At 35.9% G+C, this 26,416-nt stretch overlaps 1 protein-coding gene across 3 annotated transcripts in view; it reads right to left on the bottom strand.

Moving 5' to 3' along the window:
- The window catches only part of CNST (consortin, connexin sorting protein), a 102,483-nt gene that overhangs the window by 6,274 nt on the left and 69,793 nt on the right, over positions 1 to 26,416 (bottom strand). For 2 of the 3 annotated variants that reach the window (XM_072647651.1, XM_072647652.1), the window contains 3 exons: positions 24,098 to 24,119; positions 23,830 to 23,926; positions 13,730 to 14,610 (listed from right to left, as the gene is read on the bottom strand). In XM_072647651.1, the coding sequence (XP_072503752.1) occupies positions 13,730 to 14,610; positions 23,830 to 23,926; positions 24,098 to 24,119 (1,000 nt within the window). Of the gene's footprint in view, positions 1 to 11,083; positions 11,223 to 13,729; positions 14,611 to 23,829; positions 23,927 to 24,097; positions 24,120 to 26,416 lie in introns of those variants that run through there. The other variant, XM_072647653.1, reaches the window with a different exon arrangement.

Here is a 26,416-nt window from a genome sequence, read left to right as displayed (position 1 = left end):
TGAATTAGTTATCCCCAGCTTTGTGTTATCAGCAAATTTCTAGGTGGCACCATGGATAGGGTGGTAGCCCTGGAGTCGGCAAGACCCAAGTACATAATATTTATATGTGGTTTTCTGAGGCAATATGGGCCCACAGGGATCTTCAGGTACACTGTAATGGTCCCTATTTTTATTTGAGTGTAAGACCACTGAGTAGCTGTGGCTGGAAAAATTGTTCACCTGACAGTGGTCAGTTCTGTAGAACTGAACCTAACCAGATTGGCCTTTGGAGAAGAGGCATATGATCCATTGCTAGAACTGTACTGAGATTTTTTCCAGCTTGGTAGACTGAGTTACCAGGGCTTGAACTCTGTTTTGAGAACTTGATGTTTCCTTCATGCCACAAAGAGGCACTGGAATAGGATTTTGGTGGAAGACAAGTCTTCTACCCCTTTACTAAGAAAAAAAAAAGGAAAAAGCTTCACATGTTAGGGTATTCTCAGTGAATCAGTGCTGGTCCTTACTGATTGCTGCTTTCCTGGTTTACGTGCTCAAAAAACTGTTCAAAGACAAATCTGTTCTAGGGATTAATCTAGCTGTGTCACTTTCAGCACATCACTTTACTCTTGGGTTTTAGTTTCCTTATTTGTGAAATGAAAAGTATGGATCAGGTCATTGTTAAGGGCTCTTCAGTGAGAAGTCTTTAAGCAAAAGCCTGAATGACCATGTGCTAGTTATGCTGTGGAGGGGATTTCTATTGGATGAGATGATCTTAGAGGTTCCTTTCAATTCTGTGTCTCCAACCTGTAAGCTGCATTAGTCCAGAGTTTTTGGATTCTATTCTGTCCTTTTTGGGAAAATATTTGGACATCTTCCAACTTCCATCATCCAGAGATGATCAGCAACCATTCATAATTTTATCCGCATGTTATTTCATTTAACTGGACTATAATTTGCCTGTGTGTGGAGATTTGAACTCCAGAGATTTGAACAATGGAGACTAAAGCAGTTTGATAATAGGAACTGAGTCATTTCTTAGGTCTGTTATCTATTAATACTGTATAATCTGCCATAACCCATGATCTTGTTTGGAGAATAAACTAAAGATATTTAAAAAACTTTTTATCATTCTTCATAAGATTCAATTCATTTTAGATTTGACCTCTCCTAACACTGTTCTTATAGTCTCATGCTGGGGATAAAAAAAGAGGCAAATACACAGTCCTTGCTCTCACGGATCTCACATACATACAACAGAGGAGACAATAAGTAAAAACTGTACTTGTGACATCTCTACAGTGTAGGTGGAAAGGAAGCTGAAAGGAAAGGCATTAGTGGGGGATGGCGGGGACTGGGGGAAAGGGGAGGAATCAGGAAAGGCCTCCTACAGAAAGTAGGGTTTGTGCTTAGTCTTGAAGGAGTATATGCAGGGGATTAAAGAGTAACAAAACTGTGAAGAACCAGGTAGTGAAGAGTTTTTACAAGCCAGAGGATGTTATATTTGGTCTTGGAAGACTGGGAGGATGATGGTGCCCTTAACAGTAATAGGCAAGCCTGGAAGAGGGGATTTTTTTTTTTTGAAAGATGAGTACCACTCATCTTGGATATGTTAAGGTCCTATGGCCATCCATTTTGAGATGTCGAAGAGGTAAGGTGGTAATGTGACAATGAAGCTTAGGGGAGAGACTACGGTGAGATGTACAGATCTGGGAATCATCTACATAAAAACAGTATTTGAACCTAATAAATCTGATGATATAGAAGGAGAGCAGAAAAGAACTCAGGACAGTTTAATTTTCTTCTCTGGATCCCAAGAGCCTAAGCAGAGTGCCTGGCACATAATAGGCACTTAAATGCTTTTTTCTGGGGGGGTGGGGGTGGTGGCAGAGGTAATCAGGGTTATGTGACCTGGCCAGAGGTCACACAGTAAGTGTTTGATGTAAGATCTGAATTCAGGTCTTCCTGACTCCAGAGCTGGTACTCTATATCCACTGTGCCACCAGCTGTCCATTAATAAATGCAAAATACTTTATACTCTTTCAAATAAGCTACCTTTATGGAACCAGTAAATGTAGAAAGCTATAGTTAAAAAGAACAAATAGTTAAAAGAACTGATTTAATCATTTTTGCCATTTTAGAAACATATAACTGAGAGCAAGGAAAATACTTGATACTTCTAGCTTTACAGCTTGACAAAAAAATTAATGTGTCTTTGGTATTACAATTTCAAGCTAGTTATCCAATGTTTAAAATTGCTTCATAAAGTTTCAGTATATAAGATTATCTGTACCTATTATTATCTCCTTGTAACTATCTGTGTGTAGAAAAAGAAGCCAGGAAAGAAAATACAGTAGGAGAAAGAAAACAATGTTACTTCTTTAAAGGAGTCACTCCATAATTACTCTGGCCTTGGACTCCAAATCCGATTATAGGTGAGAGCAGATTATATTAAAAATAGAAAACAATCTTCAGCAATAACCTGTTTCATGATACCAGCACCAGTTTGACATAGGCAAACGTGTAAAAGCTAGTTGTGTTGCCTCATAAACAAGGAAGCTAACATTAAAGTGGAGAGGCAGTGTGGAGTAGTGGATAGACACTGGGTCTGGAAGCTAGGTTCAGATGTTGCCCCTGGGCAAATTACTTAATATCTCGGTGCTTTAGGAGCTCCCTGTACCAACAGAATCTCAAGTCCAGTCCCACTTCCTATCCTTTTATCGTTGGAGATGACCAACCTCCAAAGAGGTAAAGCTGTTGGGCAGAGAGTGCTTCTTACCCAATATCATTTTATCTGCCTCTCTGAGCTGACTCAGCTTCTTTATCTATAAAATTAGAAATTGAACTTGATGACAGACCTCTAAAGTTCCTTCCATTTCTAAGTCTTATGATACTAACTGGAGACTCTACATCTGACTCACAAAAAAAGGTTACGTACTGTTCTGGTCATCGAGATTATTCCTATCAAATTAACTGAAACTAAAACTAGAGAACTAGATTAAATGACCCTAGCTAGAGGTTAGTTGGGAGGAATGGGCTCTAAGAACTCAGGGGAAAAAAAACCAAATAGTATGGTAATATTTTGTTGAAGAGGTCATTACAAATTGTTGCTTTCTTCAGAAGCCAAACTCAAAGGCACAAAGCTCTGAGTTCGAGTGTGAATTTCCAGTTCTCAAACCTTTATGTCTCAGCCACAGGTCCTATATGTTAACTTTATTATAATACTAGACAGTATCATCACTAGATAACTTGTTTTTTCTCTTATCAGCCATTTTTTTGATGGACTGTATACAAAAACAAGACCATCAAGGTTACACAATGGAAGCTTGGAACCAAAAAGTCAGTTGGGAAGACAAAGACGCGGTGGAATAAGGCAATGGGCATATTGTCTGGGCAGAGCGGGCAAGGAATGCAAAGTTCTAGGTTTGGTTTAGGAAGAAAGTGCTCGCTTCATTGTAACTTGCATGAATCCTAAGCATGACTGGAATGATACTGATTTTTAGTAAGTGTGACAACTCATACATCAATAAATGTTCTTCAAAGGGAATATGAAGACATATGTATACGTAATTATGTTACACTGCTGTTCAAAAAAAATTCTATGGCCTTTTTTCCTGGAAAGTTATTTTCACAGTTTATCATACCCATTCTCACAATTTTATCACTTTATAATAATAAATCTTTGGTCCAATAATTTTTATTTCCTTTTCACTCACTACTCCTTCCTTCACTGTCCCTTCTCTCTCTTTCCTTTATTCCTTGAGATAATCACTCAAGAATTATTCCTGGAAGATTATGGCAAAAGACCCCAAGGAGAGGTCTCTGCAGGGTGAAGAAGGGAAAAGTGGGAAGGTGAAAAGACTAGGTCTTGGAGTGGGACAGTCTTACCATAAATACATCAGAAGCATACCAGCTAAGATAAGTTCATGTGCATGATGCTGGTCTGCAGAATGTAATTTAAATTAGTAATATGGGTACAACTGGCTGAGTAAACATTAATTGCCAAAAGTTGCATTGCTTTAACTACCTATAACATCTGTCCTTCACCTGATAGATGAAATACAGAATACTAAGATGGTTTCCAATATAAGCCTGTCTTTGCTAATGGACTGTGCCCATTATCTGTTTGTTTCTTTCAAATCTTAAGCTCCTTTAAAAAAAATTATTTATTTTTAGTTTTAAACATTTGCTTCCAAAAGATTTGGAGTTCTGAATTCTATCCCTTCCTCCACCCCCCCATCCTCACTGAGTAAGAAAGCAATTTGATGTATGTCACACATGTGTAAATCATGCAAAACACTTCCATAACAGTCATGTTGTGAAAGACTTAACTATATTTCCCTTCATCCTATCCTGCCCCCCGATCATTCTATTCTCTCCTTTCACCCTATCCCTCATCAAAAGTGTTTGCTTCTGTTTACCACCCCACCCTCCTTTTCCCCTTACTTTTCTGTAGGGTAAGATAGATTTCCATACCCAATTGAGTGTGTATGTTATTCTTTCCTTAAGCCAAATCCAACAAGAGTAAGGTTCACTCCTTCCCTCTCTCCTCTCCACCTCTTCCCCTCCACTGTAAAAGCTTTTGCTTGCCTCTTTTATGTGAGGTAATTTATCCCATTCTACCTCTCTTTTTCTCTTTCTCCCACTACATTCCTCTCTCTCACCCCTTAATTTTACTTTTTAGATATCATCCCTTCATATTCAACTCACCCTATGCCCTGTGTCTATATATTTCCTACAACTACTCTAATAAGGAGAAAGGTCTCATGAGTTACAAATATCATTTTTCTATGTAGGAATGTAGACAGTTCAACTTTAATAAGTCCCTTATGCAAATCTTAAGGTTCTCAGAGCTAAATTACCAAATATAGTTCTTCATTTCAATTCTTTGAAAATGAGCACACAAAAGTCACTGTCTCCAAAAATCAATATAAGGTCAGAAATTTATGCCTTCCAAAAGCGAGTACTCCCAATACTACCTTTGTTCTAAGAAATTTAGAGCAGCTCACATTACATTAAGATTTAAGTATAAATATACACATCTCATGTAGGAGAATATTTTTTCAGACCTTCTAGAGAAAGCAAGTTCAAACAAACAGAAGTTCCTGTAGAGCAGAAAGACAGCTTAGAGAACTGGGAACAGAACTTAAGATTTTTCTACTCCTATAATAGCACTGTCTCATTTTCTAATAAGCTAAGAGTGATGGGACTAGATAGTAAAGAATTCATGAAATCATTTATTTTGTTTTCTAAAAACAAAAGTTTCACCTTTAAGAAAGCTTGAGTCATTTGATTATTACATATGCTTAAATTGTGTTTGCAAGTAGCATCTAATTGGTTTCTTAGTCTTTAACTTAATTTTTGGATATATGAAAATGATAAGCTATACTCTAGTTTTTTCACGTCAGTCCAACCTGAAAGACCTAAAGGCTCTGGAGACCACTGCAGTAATTAGTACCATCTTGATAGATAGCATCACCACATGTATTATGGATGGCAGTGAATTCTTATCATATGCCAAAAAAGGGGTAAGGAAGAGAAAAAGCCACTGTTCTTGGAGATGACCCAACATACTATGACTACCCAATGTCCCTCTGGTTCCTGGCCACAAACCAGAGTATAATTTACACTGCTGTTTCCTAGCTCCCTTAACTGAAGTGACGGTATATAGCTCAGAAGGACCTGGAATGCTTTGAGAGTGCAAGTACTTCTAACTTTTTTCATTTTTTCCTTTTTTCATTTCATTCTTTTTCAGTTTTTCCCCTCCCTCCTCCTTTTCTTAGCTTTGTCAAGGGTACTGAACCTCTTATAGATTGAAAGAGAGATAGGTAAACATGTGGAAGGAGGAAGAGGTGGCCAAAAAGCAACGTGCAAAGAACATAGAGGAAGGTGGTTGGAATATGAGGCTACCTCCTGAGCCCTGCCCTTTACAAGAATCTTGGGGTATAATGTCAAGTTACAACAATAAGAAGGCAGAATATAATATGCCCAAGTAGGTACCTGGATAATCTTTTTGGCTGCTCTAGAATCGAAGGCCCTTTAGCTCTTCCCCTAGTCCAGATAATATTGGTTAACTGTAATCTGATTAGTGCATCTGAGGAAGTAAGATCTTGAAATGGAGTGCTAAGCTCTTCTTCAAATAGTGCCCTCTTCACATCAAAAAAGGAACTATAACAAAGCTCTTCAATGTGTTTCCATTGAGAACAAAATAATTTCTCAAGCTGCAAATTAATATAATTGTTACTGGTGATGCTCTTTGAATAGCGGAAGATGAAAATAAGACCCATCTGGCCTATTGTTGCACAGTTGCATAATAAGCAGTCCTTTTAACACCACCCCTCAGATATCAAAGAGCACCTTAAACATCACTTTAAAAATTAGTTTGTTGCATAAACAAATAAAGGTGTTTTCCGACTCGAATGGCACAATATAAACCAGTATAATGAGAAGAAAACTCAGAGACACTGAGGTTAAAATCATCTGCTTGAAATATAAAGGAACAGAACACATATTGGAAGTCCTGCTTTGAAGACTCATTGAAATTTTCTGAAGCATGGCTCTGTAGGCCAAATAAAAAACCACGTTTTAGTTCAAAATACAAATCAAATCAGTGATTTGTCAGTAAAAATGAATCACGTACATGCACATATATAGAATAAATACAAGGTAGTTGAATACAAGATAGTTAAGGAGGGAGGTCACTTGCAATTGGCTTCCTGTAAAAGGTGGGAGACGATATAAAGAGAATTCTTGGTCAAATAAACTTCAGAAAAGATGGCCTCTAAGGTCTCTTGTATCTCTGAGATTCACTTGCAATGTCAGTCCCTTGAGAATAGGGGTTTTCATTCTTCATACTTGGATTCCCAGTGCCTAGCACAGTGCCTGGCACATAGCAGATGTTAAAGCTTGTCAATTTATTGAAGGGGTCACCTAACCTCTGCTGATGTGAAGCTCCCTCACCTGAGGCTGACCATTCCATTTCTGAAGAGCTCTAATTTGGGGGACATTTTTCTTAAGCTGAGCTAAAGTATACCTTCCTTTAACCTTTATCCAAGTTTCTGGTTCTGCTCGCTGAGGCTCAGCACAACAAGTACAGCCCTTCTTTCAGATGTGTAAAGATGGCCACCCTGTGTAGCCTTAACCTTCTTTTCTTTAGATTACACACTAAAAAGTTCCTGCAGCAAACACTTGTATATTCTTCTAAAATCACCTATCAGAATGCTTAGCCTGTAGAAGGCAATTAATATATTTCTGATTGAATGATTGGGGGTAACTATTCACAGCACTCCACATGTGGTCAAATCAAGAGTTCAATTGTCTAGCTCTCAGCTCCTTGCTCTGGACATTGTGTGAATATCTCTATCAATGCATTTATATATGCAAAATACAAAACACGATTTCAGCCTTTTTGGCTGCTAAGCTTACAGTTCATTAAAACCTTTACCTCTTTTTCACATATCTGACTTTCTAACCATATTTCATCTCAAACCTTATTTTTACTTTGACATGCACATTCAGAATTCAACTGGGCAATGGAGAGAGACTACCCTTTATTATTGTCTTTGGAGAGTAGAAAGGGTGAACTGCTGTCTAGACATAACTTCCACATCTTATAGAGTTGCTTTTTTGAACACAGGTATAAGGTTTTACATTTATCTATTAAATATCATCTTATTAGATTCAATCTAATGTTCTAGAGTGCTAACCTTTCAAGGTCTTTTTGGATCTTGACTTTGGGAAGGGTAAGGAACATGTATTTTATTAAGTGCCTGCTTAATAATGGGCATCTAGGTGGTGCAGTAGTGCTAAGTGCTGAGAATGAGTCATGAAGACTCAACAAATCTGGTCTCAAACATTCACTAGCTGTGACTCTGTCTGCCTCAGTTTCTCATCTGTAAAATGAGCTGGAGAAGGAAATGGCAAACCACTCTAGTATCTGTGCCAAGAAAACAATAAACAGGGTCACAAAGAGTTGAATACGACTTAACATCAACAACAACTACATGCTAGGCACTATACACAACACTTTACTAATATTATCTCATTTTGCCATTTCAAATGTTACTTTAAAAAAATTAAGGTAAACTGAGAGACAATGGTCTGAGCAAGATCAATTTATTAGTTAGACTAGCAGTAAGCAGTGAATTTGGTCAATGGCCTTTCTCATGACCAAATACCCGCGTAGAACTTATTAGCTTTTACATAGTTTTGCAAAATACAGGAGAATAAAAAAAGGTGGGGAAAACAGTGCAATTGGTAATAGGGCTGGCAGCATGGGTGGAGAAGGGTGAGGACACCATGATTGATTACATCAAAGAAAGTGGGATAGTACCCACATGGAGCTAGTAACTGTCTCTCTCTGTCACTACAGAATGCTTGATTGATTTATGGTACCCATCTTTCATCCTGAGACTACTGATAGTGGACTAGGGATAGCAGACTCCTTGGTTCCTAATAGGGAGACAAGACCCTCCTTAATTATACAAGGGCAGACAAGAATGGACATTATATCATGTGGAAATGTACCATGTCAGCTTGTAGGCCTTCAAAGATAGCAAATAGATGTCAGGGGATTTTCCAGGAGTTGAAGGTATGAGAGATAACAAGTTTTCATGAGAGATAACAAGTTTTCTTTTAATTAATCCAGAGGGGAAACTAAACTCTTGTGACTAAGAAATGTTCATTGTTTGCATCTACCTGCAAGGTTAGAGATGATGTACCAGACTGCTTAGTGTCCACCTGCATCCCTCAAGGATAACAGATTATCTTGAGGCAAGAATAGAACAGTGATTAACAGAATTGAACTCCTAAACTTAGCTCATAGGCAAACAGACAGAGAAATGTGGCTTGAGCAATCATACAAAATGGGACAGTTATAAAGAAAAGGATCAATTACAGAACAGAATCTATAAATGATACAGAATCAATTTAATTCCTTATATCTCATGTAAAAGTTGATAAATATGATACCTATTCTTTTATCCGAATCATTAATAAAAATGTTTTTTAAAGCACAAGCTTAAGGACAGATCCTTGGGGGCATTGCACTAGAGATATCCCTCCAAACTGACAGTGACCCATTGATAAGTACTTTTTGAGTCCAGTCACTTAACCAGTTCTCAATCAACCTAATTATCATCTAGTAGGCATCTATCTTATTATCCACAAGAGACTTTATCAAATGTCTTTTGTAATTTCCCTTAAACCAAGAACCACAGACAAAGCAACAGGCATGTAATAAAGATTTACTGAAGTGAATTACAAGGTTTCAATAAAGTTTTCTTTCTCAAACATATTTTTTTGGAAATGATCTTTAACGCTACAGTAACACTATTCTGTATTCTACCACAATTAGTAAATACTTAAACAACAGACCCCATTTTTAGAAATCTGACATATGGCTTAGAAATGTATATCAGTTAACATAAAATTAGGAGAGTAGGCCTGATATATGAAAAATGCATCGGATATTAATGAGGAAAATTGTAAAACTTGGAAGTACTCTATACACACACACATACACATATATGTTGTTAAAGAAGGAGCAAAATACAAATTAACATCTGATAAAGTTGACATGAATAGATATAATGATTCCTGCAGAGGATGAAAAGTTCAGTTATATAGAGGCTCCATGGCAGAGAAGACAGAATGGGAGACTCAGAATTAGGAAGACATAGGATTATAGCCTGCCTCTGACTTAATATGTGAACTGGAGTAAAATGCTGTGACCCCTCGTTCCCCTATATTTAAAATGAAGATAAAATGACTGACTGGGAGGCAGCAAGTCATAGAAAAAAGAACGTTATTGCTACAGTCAAAGGACCTGAGTTCAAATCCTTCTATTGACGCTTAATATCTGAATGGCCTTGTCCAAGTCTTTGCTGGGTTTCAGTCTCATCCTTTGGAGGGGTAGGACTAGATTGTTCCTTTTGGTTCTACATCTCTTAATTCTATTCAGCAAAAATATTTGGCAAGCATGACATTGCATAATCGTAGAGACTGCAAAACTAAATCCAAAACAATGCAATACAACCTGCAATCAGCAAAAAATAAGGCAACAAAAGACAAAAATGAAACTGATCAAATATTGGGAATCTCAAAAGGAAGGCTAATGAGGATGAAATATTGATTATAAACTCTATGATTTTTTTCAAGAGATTGAATTACATGTTTCTTGATAAATAAGCACCTGCTGGCTGTTTTCCCCCCTAATAATGAGGTTTGCTGGCTTAAAGGATGAACACTGACATCATCCTAAATGGTAATGAAGTGATGACAGCGACAGGATATTGTACTGCTTTTTTTATACACAATTCACGTCAACTTAGGTAGGTGGATCCATTTGTCAGCAGTTATATTAAAATTGAGAAAAGCATAGACCCACCTTAAGGAACATAATTTTTAGAAAGAAACAAACCCCACATTTTTGTTTCATATTAGTAAATGAAAAAAATGCCTACTTTCCCTCTAATTCACACTGGTAGACTTGTTTGTATAATCCATGGAAAATCACACCTTGACAATCAACAGAAACAAATAGTTCTCTGACCCTATCTGTGTGTGTAGTTCTGTAGTGTACCAGCATGACTTGAGAAATATTTAACTATTTTTTCCATATCTGTAAGTTCATCTGTGTAGGCAGCTCCTGGTGAGTAAACCCCTTCTAATGCATAAAGCTACTGTTTTTCAACTTAGAATTTAAAATTCAGATCATAAAAAATGGTACAAGTGGATCAGTGGAATAAACAAAACAGAATTCTAAGACTTCATGAGTAGTAGAAGATCAACGTGGTTGTTGTCTTTAGGGAAGAAATCAGATAGCCCATACAGAGAACGTAGCTAAGGGTTCTCAAACATGCCTCTAGAGCAGGGGTTCTTAACTATTTTTGTGTCACGGCCCCCTCTCGAAGTCCAGTGAATGAAGCCTATGTATCTCTTCTCAGAATAATGTTTAAAAATGCATAAAATAAATAGGATCATAGAAGAAATAAATTATATTAAAATAAAGTTACTGAAGCAATAAAAAAAAAGTTCATGGACCCCAAGTTAAGAACTCCTGCTCTACAGGCATAGGACAAAATCTTACCTCCTTTCCAAAGACAGGCAGCCTGGGCTGTATCGCAGTTACTGTGTTATCAGAGACTGTTCTCTTTGAGTAAACTGACTCCCCTGGTTATGAGGTACATGGCCAAGCGGCTCGGCTAGAAAACACCATGACCTCTGACTGCTATCCCAGGACATCGCTATACAAGGGCAGCATCCAGAGCACATGGAAGGAAAGGTTGACAGGTGATTCACCTCCTGGTTATTTTCAAACCATGCCAACTACACTCTAGCCATCTTCCTCATCCCTCTTCCACCAGAACCTCAGCCCTGACCCATGGACTGTTGGTTCTGAGAGGAAGTTTTCATGTTAGTTAGGGTTAGCTAGGTGATGGAGAAGACACATTGATCATTGGGCCTGGAGTCAAGACCTGAGTTCAAATCTGGCATCAGACACTTGCTATATGATCCAGAGCAAGTTACTTAACCTATGTTTGTCTGTAGTAGTGTCTGCAATATGCGGGGGAGTGTGCTATACAAATGTTATCTCATTTGATTCTTATAACAACCCTGCGAAGCAGATGCTATTATTATCACCCCCATTTTACAGATGAGGAAACTGAGGAAGACAGTTGTAAAATCACTTGTCCAGGCTCATACAACTAATAAGAGTCTAAGGCCTGACTTCATGTCCAGCACTCTATCCACTGAGCCACTGGGTACATTCAGTTCAATAACAAATAAACAAGGCAATTTATAAAGGAAATTAAAAGGTTATAGAACAAGCCATTTTTTTCCACAGAAAAAAAATCTGTAAAAATTTGTATTTTAGCTCAGAAACTCTTAGAATTCACAGCTATTAGACTGATGTTAATTTGGGCCAATATATAAGATGGGGTTTCACACACAAAGGCCAACTTAAAAATTAAATTAATTGGTATGACAAAATTTTTGGTATCATCTAAATTTCGTCTCTTCCCCAGTGTCTAAGCACAGAGCTCTAGACATAGAGGATATTTAATACATTGTTTTTGTTGAATAAAATAAATTATCATAACCTATGTTGTGTTTTTGGTCTAAAACAGTTAGTTAATGACAAGAGTTTGGACTCCAAACCAATCAGTCTTTAAATTCCATTTCTTTAGATTTTGCCTCTTCAAATCACTCTTCTATAAAATGAGGTTGGAGGATCAGATGATCCCTTAGGTCTCTTTTAGCTCTAAAATTCTACATCTCTAAGTCACATTGTGAAGAGCTTACTGCTCTATACAGTAAAAGCAGTCTGCATTGATATAATATATTTATATATGTTTGTTTATAAGACACCTCCTGTCATTCTCTGCCCCACCCCAGGTACTCTGCCTCACTCAGCACTCTTTCTTATTCTCCACCCACGACAGCTGTACAGACAGCATGACTTCATGGACTGCTTCATAGTTTAGCTTAAATTTTATTTCTTCCTATGGATCTGTGGTTAACACTTTCCCTGGATTGGGAGAGGCAATTTAGGGAATTGCTTCAACAAATGTGCAATGGGTTGCACAGAGACAAAAATTAATCATTTACTCTGCTTAATTATGTCAAGAAAATCTTAAAAGAGAATTATTCCTGGAAAAATCAACTAAAAACAGTAAATGAAGGAAACTAAGAATTAAAAAAAGCTGATGTCCTACTTTAGCAGCAATTAAGATTTTAAATGTTACTGGAATCTTGAAAAAAAAGCATTTCAAAAAAAGTTTTATATTCATGTAATTATTTGTTTGCCTTTAATCTTGGCTTATACACTTGGTAAAGTAGCTTTATGATTTAATCTAGAATTCCATCATTATCAACTGTAGATTGATAGATAGATAAAACAAGCACAGAATCAATCAACAGGCAAGAATGAAACTTAACAATGACTTAGGGAAAAAAAAGGCCCTCCTTGTGGGTTTGGCTATTATTCCACTGAACTATAGGAAACAATAAAACCACTTTTTCTAAAAGAGGGTTATTTTTTGTTCGAACTTGTTTTACTTAAGATAGTTTTGATTTTTTTAAAAAAACATCTGGATTTGAATTACTTAGAACATTTGTGCTACTAGAGTAGGTGGCCCATCTTTACTCAGTCAGTGAGCTCCTAGGCTTGTCCTCAAAACATTATGTTTATTAAGATCACAATAAAAACTTATTCCTATACTCCACTGCTTTAATATTTTAAACTACTTTTTATATTCTCTATGAAGATTAAAATTTTTAAAATTCAGATTAAAAGTAGAATATATTAAATTTTGTCTTCTATGTGAAAAGTAAAGACTTTAATGAAATGATATGACTAAAAGCTCTACTTAGAGAATAATTCTTATGTGCTTAACTTCCTTTTACTACCATATAAAAGTCATATTTATTGTCTTTGAAAGTAATTAGTGAATATGACATAACTGTATCCAGAGACCTGTAAGTAGATATTTCATGAATTTCAAAACATCATTAATAAAAACAATTTATAGCAAATATGTGGGGCACATAGTAGGCACTTAATAGATACTTGTCAACTGATTTATGTAACTAAGATTTAAGTCCTTAATAAATGAAATTAAGATTCTCTCTTATGTCCAGGACAAGTGATAAATTACCTCCTACCTTCCCCCCAAATTAACATCTTAACTGTGTAAGTTAGCATTCTATTTCTAACTCTGATTTTTGGTATTAAGCCTTTCAGATTTACCTCTGTGATCTCTATCCTTTTTGCAAGATCATCAAGAGAAAGGCAGCTTTCATCGGAAGGCAGAGGATCCTGTAGACTATAAGACGCTTCTTCAGGTGAAAGATCTTGAAGGGTGTCAGAGTCCTCCTGATTTTCTTCATATGGAAGATAAAGCCCAGTGTCTTTCAGGCATCCTTCTAAAAGCCTGTTCAAGTAATCTTTTGTTTCTTTACTGACTTCTTCCTCCTCCTCCTCCTCCTCCTCCTCTTCCCTCCATTCCTCTGGTGCTATATGTAGTTCTGGATCCTCCAGGTCAGATGTTCTCTCATCTTCACAATGCACATTTTCTGGTGGTAATTTTCCATCACTGTCTGTAAGATCAGGTTGCTGCTGATTTAATGCATTGTTTTCAAATTCTCTCGCAGTCACTTCAGAGGCATCCTGGGGCTGCTGTTGGAGTCCATTTCCTTCAGCCTGTAAATTTTCATCTTCAGGATTCAGAGAAAGAGGTATATGTTCACTGCCTGATAAAATCAAGGGATCTACCATTGATCTTTCAGAAATCAGCACCTTAGGTCTATCAGCAATTCCTTCTCTTTTGGCTACATCCTCAGAGACTTCTGTCTCACCCAGCAGTAGGCAGCTGTCCTCTTTATTCGAATTCTCAAAAGAATCCGAGCTAGGCCTGCTGCCCACTGTCTCTGAGAGCTGGGTGTGTGACTCCAGTGTTGATTCAACCCTGCACTGCTGCTCCTCCATGTGGTCTTTGCTGGCACTTACGGGAGGATTGACTGCCTCCATCAGCTTATCAGTCTGATTACTAGACAGACTCCTCTCACTGCTCTCTTCCTCTTTATGCTGGTTTTCTTTCCTTGATTCAATGCCGGCCCAAGTTTCACTCTCTAAAGATGAAAAAAAAATTCTCAATTTTAAAAATGACTTTGTAGAGGAACAAAGATAAGAAAAAAAATTTCTAAGTGGAATCTGTTGCAAGAGTGTTCGACTTAAGGTAAGAGTAAACATGTAAGAGTAAGCAGGAGATACAGTTAGTTATTTCCTAATCAATGTATTTGCAAAAACAACTAAGTGTATTTCATTCAGAACCATTTTAGAAGGCATTAACGAAAATGATTGGTGCAGTAGAAAGAGTGCCAGACTTGAAGTTGGGAAGACTCATCTTTCTGAGTTCAAATCTGGCCTCAGACATTTAATAGCTATGTAACCCTGAGCAAGTCAAACGCTGTTTGCCTCAGTTTCCTCACCTGTAAAATGAACTGGAGAAGGAAAGGTCAATCAAAACAGTATTTCTGCCAAGAAAACCTCATATGGGGTCATGAAGTGTTGGACACAACTGAAAAACGACTGAACTGAATAGAAGTAGAGTACTTTTTAAAAAATTCCAAGATACTTTCAATACTTTTATTTAGGAACAAATGAGACTATACCTGTAAAATACTTTTCAAGTTCAAAAGGGTAATGTGTATTATTACAAAATATTAATTTGAGTTATAAAAATGTGTTGATTTTTTTTTTAGAATAAAAGATAAAAATCAAAACCAGTAAGATGTCTAATGATTATGAAACATTCTCCCCCCCAACCGCCTGACCAAAAAAAAAGAGGAAATTCATACCGGTTCTGACCTACTGGAATTTACTCCCTGCTCAGACTATTTTAATAGTTTTCTGAGTTTCCTGTATTCATTTTTTTTCTGCCTGCAATCCAACCTTCAAACTGCTGTCAGATTAATTTTTCTTAAGCATATATCTGATCACATCAATACTCTGTTCAAAACTTTTCAACAGCTTCCCAACTGCCAATCAGTTTGAAATCCTCACCTTGTCATTCAAAGCTCTCCATAATCTGGCAACACTACCTCCCTTCTTATATATGATTTCCTGCCCTGTATGCTTATAATTCTGCCAAACCAGACCACTACACTCCTTGGTACACACCCATTCTCAGCTTCCCAGATGGCTCTCTTCCTCAAACATTTACCATCTTCATAAAGTCTCCCCTGATTCTGCTTGGTAATGAATCCTTTGGCAGATCATATTCCTCTGGAAAACTATAAACTCCACAGGTTGGGGCTAGGATTATGTTGTATCTAGACCACTGTTTTATTCATAGTCCCTAATACAGGGAGGATAACAAGGCAGGCTCATGATTCAGAATTGGGAAAGACCTTAGCAAGAGGCTTGACAGATGCTGAATTGAAGTGAGTTAAAATATACATATTTATTTAAGCACAATAATCTTAAATTAATTTCTTTGCAATTACATGCATATATTCTGGAGGAAAGTTTTAAAGTTATCATAGGGGCAATTTAGCAAAATGCCTAGTTATTTTTTGGACGACCAAAAACCTTATTTTTGGATGTAAAATAAGTGTAAGACATTCTAAAGAGGCAGAGTAGGAACTGGAACTGTGATTTCATTGGTAGAGGGAACTCCCAGGTGAGGAAACTCTTTCCACTACAGGTTGGCACCTTTTCTGCAAGTTAGAGTCTCAGAATGTTGCTTTTGGCAGGCATTGAAAAGTTAAGTAACTCACCTAAGGTTACATAGACACTAAGTCTATTGTTTGGGGAACAACTTAAACTGAGGTCTTCCTGGATCTTAGGCCAGTTTTATGTACACTGTGCTGTACAGGACTGGACTTTAGCCTCCAAAGTGCCTTTCATCTCTGGATCTATAGGATCCTATGATCCTACTGCCTCTCAGGTCTAGGGACTCCCATTCCTCTTCCTTAAGAAGACTACTCATTTTCCTTCCACTCACCTTCCCCATCCTACCCTCCAAATTGGGATATTTATGAAAAAAAAAACTGGCTGCAACTATTTCAGCTTAATTATAGTAGTAAAAATTAAAGGGAAACAACAGCATACATAAATAGAAATAAAGGCAAGGGAAATGAGAAAGAAATGATGAGGCAGAGAGAAAGGAGAGGAGGAAGAAAGACAATAGGGGAGGGAAAAGGTACTGAGACAAAGAGGGAGAGTGAGAAGGAATGAGAGGAATAGAGAGGGAGAAATAGGGAGATAGAAGAGGATAAGAAGAAAAAGACAACTGAGGGAAAAGAGGTTGTTAGGTTTGGAGGAGTCACACAGTCAAACAATCTCTTTGGTTGGGAAATGCTGCCGCTTATTACCGCTTAGCTCCTATCCACTGAAATGTAGGTTAATCAATTAAGAACTCTTTCTAGCTCTTTAAACTGATTCTTACATTTTTAATCCTTACAGTTTCATTCTGAATGGGATAACTCTATCTTGGTGGAAATTATTCTCTGGACTGTGGTATCAGTATTACCCTGAAGTCCTGATAAAACCTCTCCTGGGTTAGAAGTTCCCCATTATACTATCCTCCGACAGGACACAGGGAATGGACCTGTGATTTCACTGATGAAGACAGAATTGGATTAGATCTTTATGATTCCTTCTATCTCTAAATTCTATGGTCTATTAGAAGAAAACAAAGAACCATAAGATAAATTTAAAAAACTGTATGTTCTCTTATTAGGATGTAGAAAAATCATATTAGAAACTTTGAGCTCAAATATGCAGGAAAACAAAGGCTATGTGGCTGTGAGAAAAGGACAGAAAGGAAACTATATTATATGCTATCCGTTTTCTAGGTCCATCTTCATATGCATGCCTAGCCAAGAGACTTTCATGCTCATTGCTTAATAAAACAATTCAGAGCAAATGTCTGTTGCTGATGACATGAATAACATAAAATATGGAGATTTTAAACATAAAGTTTCTGGCTTTATTACAGCTGAGGTTAGTAGTGACTGAATATACACTATAATTTACTTAATGGGCAATATGTAGTACACTGGAGGTGCAATTCAATTTTTTTGTGGATTCCTGTAGTAACTCCTTAGAGGGAGCATTATTATAATCAGGGAACAAGGTTCATGACCAGCAAGGCATATAAATTAGCACTGTTTATATTCCTAGTATATTTGTTTATTTGTAAACAATATAAAGACAATCTTTGGTATCTTTTTAGATGCTTAAATTTGGAGGGGGAAAAAGTGTTGAGTACATTTTACTAAATATAAAGAGAAACAATCATGGAACAAATGATAGGTTCTCAGTAAAATGTTATTATATTAAACCATAAAAGATGATTCAAAAATAAAAATTAATTTAAACTCACATTCGTTAATATAACACATAATACTATAATTGTTGATTTTAATCAGCTACTGGTGGTGAATTTTACATTTAAAATCAATGTAGGTTAATTAGGTCTTTAGAAAGTCTGGATCCTAAGCCTGATAATGCACAGATCCATGAGCTCTAATCATGAATTGTTTTTTCTTTAGTAGAAAAGGTATTATTTGAGAAAAGATGTCAGTAACTGAACTGCTTTTCTAGTAGAGAGAAAACAAACAGACAACTATTCATGATATGGAGCCAAAGGTGCTAAACAGTAATAGCTATAAATTCATTTTAAACTTAATACGATATCTGCAAGAGGTAGCTGAGTAAAACGAACAGATTAAAAATGTACTTATTGGGACACTTGCAGGCATGGATCATTTTGTTGCATTTCCTTTTATTGAGCTTTGCAGATGGTGTGCTTTTCTAAAGAAACAAAATGAAGGTTTGTGGCAATCAAGCAAGTCTATTGGTGCCATTTTTCCGACAGCATGTGCTTATATTGTATCTCTGTGTTATATTTTAATAACTGTCACAATATTTTAAACATTTTCATTATTGTTTCATCTTTTATGATGATCTATAATGAATGATCTTTGATGTTACTGCTGTAACTGTTTTAGGCCACCACAAACTGCTCCCATATAAGATGGGCAACTTAATCGATGAACGTGGTACATGTTCTGACTGCTCCATCCACTGGTCATTCCCCCACCTCTCTTTCCTTTCTTGATCTCTTTGGGCTTCTCTATTCCTTGAAACACAACAATACTGAAATTAGGTCCATTAATATCCCTACAATGGCCTCTACGTGTTCAAGTGAAAGAGTCAACTGATGTGGCTAACCTAACTGTTGTCTTCCTTTAAGAAATTGATACCGTCATCTCCAGCTTCAACACGCACCTGATCAGTCAATAGCAATCAATATCAAACCAAGACCCTCTACCAGCAAGACTCCAACCTGCTGAAGGTTCAGATGGTGGTTAGAATTTTTTAGTAATAAAGAATTTTTTAAATTAAGAGATGTACATTGTATTTTTAGATCTAATACTATCATACACTTAATAAACTATAGTTTAGTGTAATGTAAGTTTTATATGCACTGAGAAACCAAAAAATCTGTGTGACTCACTTTATTGCCATATTCTCTTTATTGCGGTGGTCTGGAACCTAAACCGCATGTCTCTGATGTATGTCTGTACACAAAATGTAAAACATGAAAATGTGTATAGACTAAAAGGTTATCAGGCAAAAATCAGGCAAATTGTAGCAGACTGAAAAAAAAGCTAGCAATTTAAAGTTTGCAAATTGCTTTACAGATATCTCATTTGACACTCTCAGTAGCCCTGTGAGGTAGGTATTGCCCCCATTCTATATTTGAGAAAACTGAGGTACGCAGAAGTTAAGTTACTTGCCTGGGATTACAGTTAGTAAACATCTGGGGCTGGATTTGAAGTCAGGTCTTCCTGACTCTGAGACCAGCACTATCCAATAAGGCATCTAGCAGAACTGGCAGCTTTCTAAGAAGTATCACTGGCCCTAATGAAGTAGATCCTAGGTATTAAATTCCTTGGGGAGAAAAATATATTTTATCCATATATCTGTTACATAAATCAACAGTAGAAATAAAAGGCTGTTCTGTTATCTTGGGTGACTAGGGAAAATGAGAGGTTTAGGTGCTGAGTATGTCAAATTTAAAGCAAGTTATGGCATTACCAGGATGCCTGGCAAGGCAAGGATAACTGATAAATTCCTTTGTTTCCTGTGGTTAGAGGGTACAATATAATCTGGGTAAGAAAAGCAACATAGCTACAGTTTCATGACCTCAACATTTCAAATAAACTTGTGACTTCTACTATCAAATGAAGCCAAAAATAATGACAACTGATTACTGGCTGACATTTCTTCAAGTCACCATGGTTAACCACTGCTAGATGCTGTATCACAATGACATTGCTAACAGTGCTAGCAGTTGAAGGAAAAAGTTAATGACAAAGATACAACTTATTGGAAGTAAAGAATGATCTATAGTTGATTTGTGTAGTTTCCAATCAGCAATTTAACAGACTTCAGCTTATTAATTGGAACTCTGAAAGAAAAAATAGTAGTACACATATGTGCTACTGACTTCTACTGAATCCTAAATAACAGTAACAAATCAAATTGAGTGGGAGGGAGCCCTGTGAAAACACAACAGCATACTTTTTGAAAATTACTTTCAAGGCTTTTAGGGTTTTACTATTTCTAGCAGGAATGGAAAGAATTTAGGGATAAATTATCTTGGGTTTTTCCAGTCAAAGTGACTGTCTTTGACAGTCTATTTTATATGTCTTAATACTTGCTTATTTAATACATAGCCTTTATTAGTTGGAAAAGATCACTTCCTTATATCCTTGAATGTTTAAAAAAATAGCATAAAATTCACTTATTTTCTGCAAAATCGAATGCAATTTTATGTGATGCCAGCATATTTAATATTTTAAATAGAGGAAACATGCCAAAATTTTCAACTAATCTCTGTGGTTTTTTTTTAATGTGACATTAAATCTAAGCCAAGTTTCAAGGGTTTTTAGATGCCCATTTTTCCTATAGAATGATAATTTTTAAAAAATCATCCAAAGACCTCCTCTCCCATTACATAACTATGTCATGGAAATCTTTTTACAGGCTACTTCAGGGCAAACAACAAACCTATTTTCTGCTGTAACCTTCCACAGTACTTACTCCGCAAACATGAACATTCAGTAAACTTCAGGCTTTTTGGCTTCATTACTGCTTATGTGCCTGTCTTAGGACTTGAAACTGAAGGTAAACTGATTTTGACAGCAGGAACAACTAGTTAATTAACAAATTATTATTTTTTTCCCACTGCAAAGCAGCTAATTATTCACTTATTTACCAAGAAGTTCTCCTTCCAAACTATGTTTGCATTTCACAAGTATGTTTGAGAGCTCTAATCTTTCTTGGGTTCTGAATTTAGATCTGGAAGGAATATTTGGAAATCATTTAGTTCAACCATCTCATTTTAAAGATGAGAAAACTGAGGCTTTGGGAGAGGCACTGACTTGCTAGTGGATCTGAACCCAAGTACTCTGATTCCTAATCCATTTTCTCTTTCAGTTGACCATGATACCTCACTACATACATGAGGCAGCTTAGCAGAGTGGGTAAAACATTGAATTTGGTCTCTCCAAGATCTTCTGAGTTCAGACTCTGTCTCTGATACTGGCAGAGTAAGTCACTCAATCTCTAGGAATATTAAGAATACTTACAAAGGGTTGTTATGGCAATCAAATAATTTATGTAAAGTGTTTTGCAAATGTTAACCTCCCCCTGCCTCCGTGCATTCATACTGTCATATGTAGGCATATTTCAATGTGTCCTGAAACTCAAAGAGCAAAACTAACCTGAGGCATATTCACTCAGAGTAGCAGAAATTCTTGTTTGATTGTAAGTTAATGATACAACTTATGATTTTAATATTATTTGTAATTTATATAATTCATATTTAATAACATAACTATAAAAAAGTACAAAAAAAGCCATTGCCTTAGTTGTAAACCATAACCATAATTATAAAGCTGGAGAGGACCTTAGAGGTTGTTAAGTTCACCTTTCTCATTTTGAAGATGTGGAGACTGAGGCCCAGAGAGGTCAAGTGATTTGTCCAAGGCCAAAAAGGTCATAAGTGTTAGAGCTGGGATTCAAACCCAAGCCCTTCTTACTCTTAATCCAGAGCCTGTTTTACTGTATCATGATACCTCCTCTTTTACAGATGACATATTACAATCTTGCATTTACAAATATGCAACTTTAATTCAAATTTAAAATGTTACTATTAGTTTTAATTTAAGAGCAATTTCTAATATCACATTTTATCTTCTGTAATGAGACAATTTTTCAGTATGAGTAAAACAGAAATGAATTTACTACAGCACCCATTTATAACAGTTTAAAAATAACTGTAAATTGTGATAAGTTTATACATGGTTTACTTCATAAGGTGGTAACTTAAAGTTTTAGAAGCACAACTGTTTAAGTAAACATGCAGTGATTGCCTATAATGTGAAGGATCCATACTATATGTTGTAGATGGAGAGCTGAAATGGGGATATCACTGGGGAAGCAAGCAGCAGCAACAGGTTGTTAGAGGTAGTGGGGAAAATGCAGTCAAATAACCACTATGAACTCATTACTTATAGAAAATACAAGTTGTTCAATGAAAGGAAATGCATACATAAAGTGGCATAAACTCAACTTCTTTGCGAAGTCCATTCAATACTTGCAAATAATGTTTTTGAAACTTGAGATTTTCCATGTAAATTTCCTAACTCATAATAAAAACAACTAACATTGATATAGCACTTTAAGGATGCCAAGACACTTCACATATAGTATTTCATTTAATCCTTATGCAGATTTGATCCTTTCACCTTGAGTTTGAGCACCTCTTTGGAGTACCTCTAAAGCAGTGACTCAAGAATTTACTAGCCAATGATAAAAACAATCTGAAACTCATATTTATACAGGTCATAATATAATTGATTGCCTTCTTTGATAAGTCTCACTTCTATAAATGAAACAAAGGGGTGGATTTCCCTCCTCCTTTCAATACTCAACCACTTGGGTTGACAAGTTGTGTACTTGATGGGTATATCACCCTGTCCTCTATACCGTAGTGGAAACAAGAAATTCTTGTTTGATTATAATTTAATAATACAATGTATAATTTTAATATTATTTATCATTTATATAATTTATAGTATTTAATAATATAACTCTCTAAAAAGATAAAAGAACAGAAAAAAAAAGCCCTTGCCTTAGTTGATATTCATAATATACACCACAGTGTATAAATGTATTTGGGAAGGGGCATGAGACATCACACACTGTGATGTTCCATAGACCACACTTCTTAGAGACAGCTTTGGCTCTGGGGCCACCTCCTTTTGTCCTGCCACACATCATTGCTGGGAATAGAAAATGGACTTTGAAAAGATTAGTATGTGCCACAAAATTAAGATTGTAGCTTCAGAATCATCCTATCTATGGAATAGCAAAGACATTTATTTTAAATTTCACTGTTTTACCTTTTATTCTGTTCTCTTTATAACTTAAAACATCAACAATTATAAACCTAAAGAGTCACTTTTTTTAAACCTTTAGTTGCCTTTTCACACAAAACAGTAAGTAATAAGGTCTTGGACAATATTATTCTCAAAAAGTGACTAGGATGATTTGGCTACAGGAATTCATTTTCTTCTGGTATTATTCAAAACAGTGGTGTCAAATATGAATAGAAATGGATCCCTTCAGGCCACATGTTGAAACAGAAAACCACAAATTAATATCTATGTTGTCCTGTATTTTTATTTATTTAACATTTCCCAATTATATTTTAATCCAGTTTGGTCTATCAGTCAGAGTTCGACACCTCTGGATCAAAGGATTTGCTGGTATAAATTCATCACAGATGCAAATTGCTATTTAAATCTATATATATTTAAAATACCATAACCTGAATTTCTTGAGGATGTCCACACAGTACTGGTGAACTGTGTGCTAGGCAATGAAATAAAACTTTTGAGTTTTCAAATATAATTCTATTAAGGTCTTTTATAAAAATAACTTCACATGTTAAGGAAATTTTTACCAAAGGCTTACACTAGTGTGAAAAATTATAACATCAAGGGATATCCATGTAAAAAGTCTTTATATGGCCATAACTATTACATTTAGCAACTAATTTTAAATATTTTAAGAATTCAGATTTTATGACCAAAAAAAGCAGAAAAGTAGAGTCATTAAAAAACCCCAAAAGATAGCTATATGCTTCTCTGAAAAGATAAAAGTACAAAACAAAGCCCTTGCCATGTGTGGTGCAGATGGAAGATGTGTAGAACACCGAGAATAATATTATAATATGAAATTTCAATTAAGTCAGAAATGCATACCTGACTTTTTGGTGGTAGCTCCTCTTTCTTCCAAATCTCCAATTATTCTTAACTGTGTAAAACATCTCTCTTCCAAGGACTTTTCTGTAGTTAAGATCTGCAAAATATTAAGATCTTTTTTGGTAACTGTCAAATTGAAGTTAAAATGCTATAATGATTTGAAAAAGATCTTAACATTTTCCAAAAAAACGTATTACATGTGCACAATGCTACAAATATTCCTGCTGGTAGTCTGTCATAGTTATTTTCAAAACAAACAATTTCTTACCTTATGTTTTGAGAGAAGAGGCCTGTAGGGAAAATGGAGAAAAAAAGAATAAAAAACATTTCCAGCAAAAATATGTTTCCAAACAAATGTCACTGAAACTATGGCAAAAAGTGGATTCACTCTTCTGAATTCTAACGTTAGCACTGAGCATTTCCAACGCTGAAACATTATCATTGGTCTACATAGCTTAAAGTGCAAAGCTATATCATATGTTAATTTCACTTGATGACCAATTACTGTGAACTGTGCTTATCCTTTACTGTAGCTATAAATGTAAAAAAAAAATTTACATAAACTATAATTCATTCTAAATTTTAAAAGTATTATACATATTTTTACAGCTACAAAATATAAAGTGATCAAACACAATGAAAACATTCTGCATTTATCCTTAAGAGTAATTTATCCTTACTCTTAAGGATAAATGCAGAATAGGATAAAGAATAGGATAAAAAAATAAGGATAAATTACTAGAGAAGAATGTTAACAAATGTTTAAAATGCTAACAACAACAAAAAGCCCCCAAATCAAATTCTGCCATTTTGCAATATAGATAAACTAGTCTTTTCCCTCTTCTTCACATGTAACATCCTTCCTCTGATCTCCATGCTTTTAATCAAGTAGGCTGTCCCTCATACCTAGAATGAAATTTTTCCTCATCTGTGGCTCTTAGAATGCCTCACTTCATTCAAACTACAGTTCAAGAACTAGCTCCTGTAGGAGGCCTTTCTTAATCTCTCTAGTGATTAGGGTCTGTCTATCCCCTTCGTTCATCTTTGTCTTGTATTTATCTTGTAGATGTTATGCATGATGGGGCAGTGGATACAGGCCTGGAATCAGAAAGATTTATTTTCCTGAGTTCAGATCTGGCCTCAGGCACTTAATAGATGTGTGACCCCAGGTAAGAAACTTAATCCTGTTTGCCTTGGTTTCTTCATCTGTAAAATGAGACGGAGAAAAAAATGGCAAACTATTCCAGTATCTTTGTCAAGAAAACTCCAGAGAGGGTCATGAAGAATCAAACATGAGTGAAAATAACTGAACGTCATGTATCTATCTATACGTGTATATGTTGCTTCCCTTGATATAGGAATTATTTAATTTTTGTTTTTCTATTGCCTATTTGTGTATAATATTATGCTGATTGCAGCCAGCCCCTAAGCAATGCAGAGTCTCTTACAAAGCATCTGTCATCATTCAAAATAAGTTTGCCTTGGCCACCCACTTAGAAAAGACCAAATAGATGAACAATGTCCAGATTTCAATCCATCTGGAGGGATAACCTGTAGAACTTGTCCATCAGTATGTATAGAATATAGAGTACAGCTAGACACCAAGTTGAGCCCAGAGCTGAACCTGAGGAGAAGGAAGAGAGGGCCAGGCTGTTTTCAGGAAATTACAATGCTTCTTTACAGACCTCAAGCTTCCTACGAAACCAAAGGCCATTTTTTTTTTGCAACAACATTCTATCGTGTTGCTATATGGCAGCAAGGTATAGAACACAACAGTTACAAAGAATTAAAAATGATTATTACACAGAAGGTAATAGAAAAGTACATGATGTGTACAAAATGTGTATGCATTCAACAAATAATCAATGATAATTACTATTCCTATTCCAAAGAAAAATAGTAAAAGACATCCACAAGGATTTGTATGATACAAAGAGATGGGCTAGTCATGTGGTAAGATGGAGGAAGGCCTTGAGTATGTTGGATTGATCCCTTGTGATGAACCTGTGGAAGGGTCTGGAATAACCTCATGGAAAGGACTGGCAAGAGTGGGTTGTGATGTTCTTAATGGAGGGGACTTCTGAATCAAGGAAATTAATGATTCATTTGACCATAATGCACCTAAGCATCTGGCATAATGTTTGGCACATAGCAGGTGTTTAATAAATTTCTGTTGATTGAGAACATGGTGGGAAAATAGTGAGCTAGCTGTCTTATTTCTTATTTAAAAAAAAACAAAACTTGAAAAGGTAAATTTTAATGAGCAGTATAATGAATTTTTATTAAGCAAATTATATCCCTATTTTTACAGAAGACTGATTTTTCATATAACAGGTATGCAGTAAATGCTTATTGGTTGAAAAGATTTACAACAAATTGTAAAGATTTAAGACCTCTATAGAAATATACGTTTCATAATACAATATGGTCAATTATGCTTATGAACCAGCCCTGCATGCATGTCTACATGTTTCATAAATGAGAACCTTACCTACATAGTATTTTTCAAAAATTACCAATTAACTAAAAACTGTAATTAAAAAAAAACCCCAAAAACCCAAAACAGACTAACCAGTTTCAGTAATAA

Source organism: Notamacropus eugenii, chromosome 2, assembly GCF_028372415.1.
Source record: "Notamacropus eugenii isolate mMacEug1 chromosome 2, mMacEug1.pri_v2, whole genome shotgun sequence".
Lineage (NCBI taxonomy): Eukaryota > Metazoa > Chordata > Mammalia > Diprotodontia > Macropodidae > Notamacropus > Notamacropus eugenii.
Note: the sequence above shows the minus strand (reverse complement) of the source record. Positions and strands in the feature narration are given on the sequence as shown.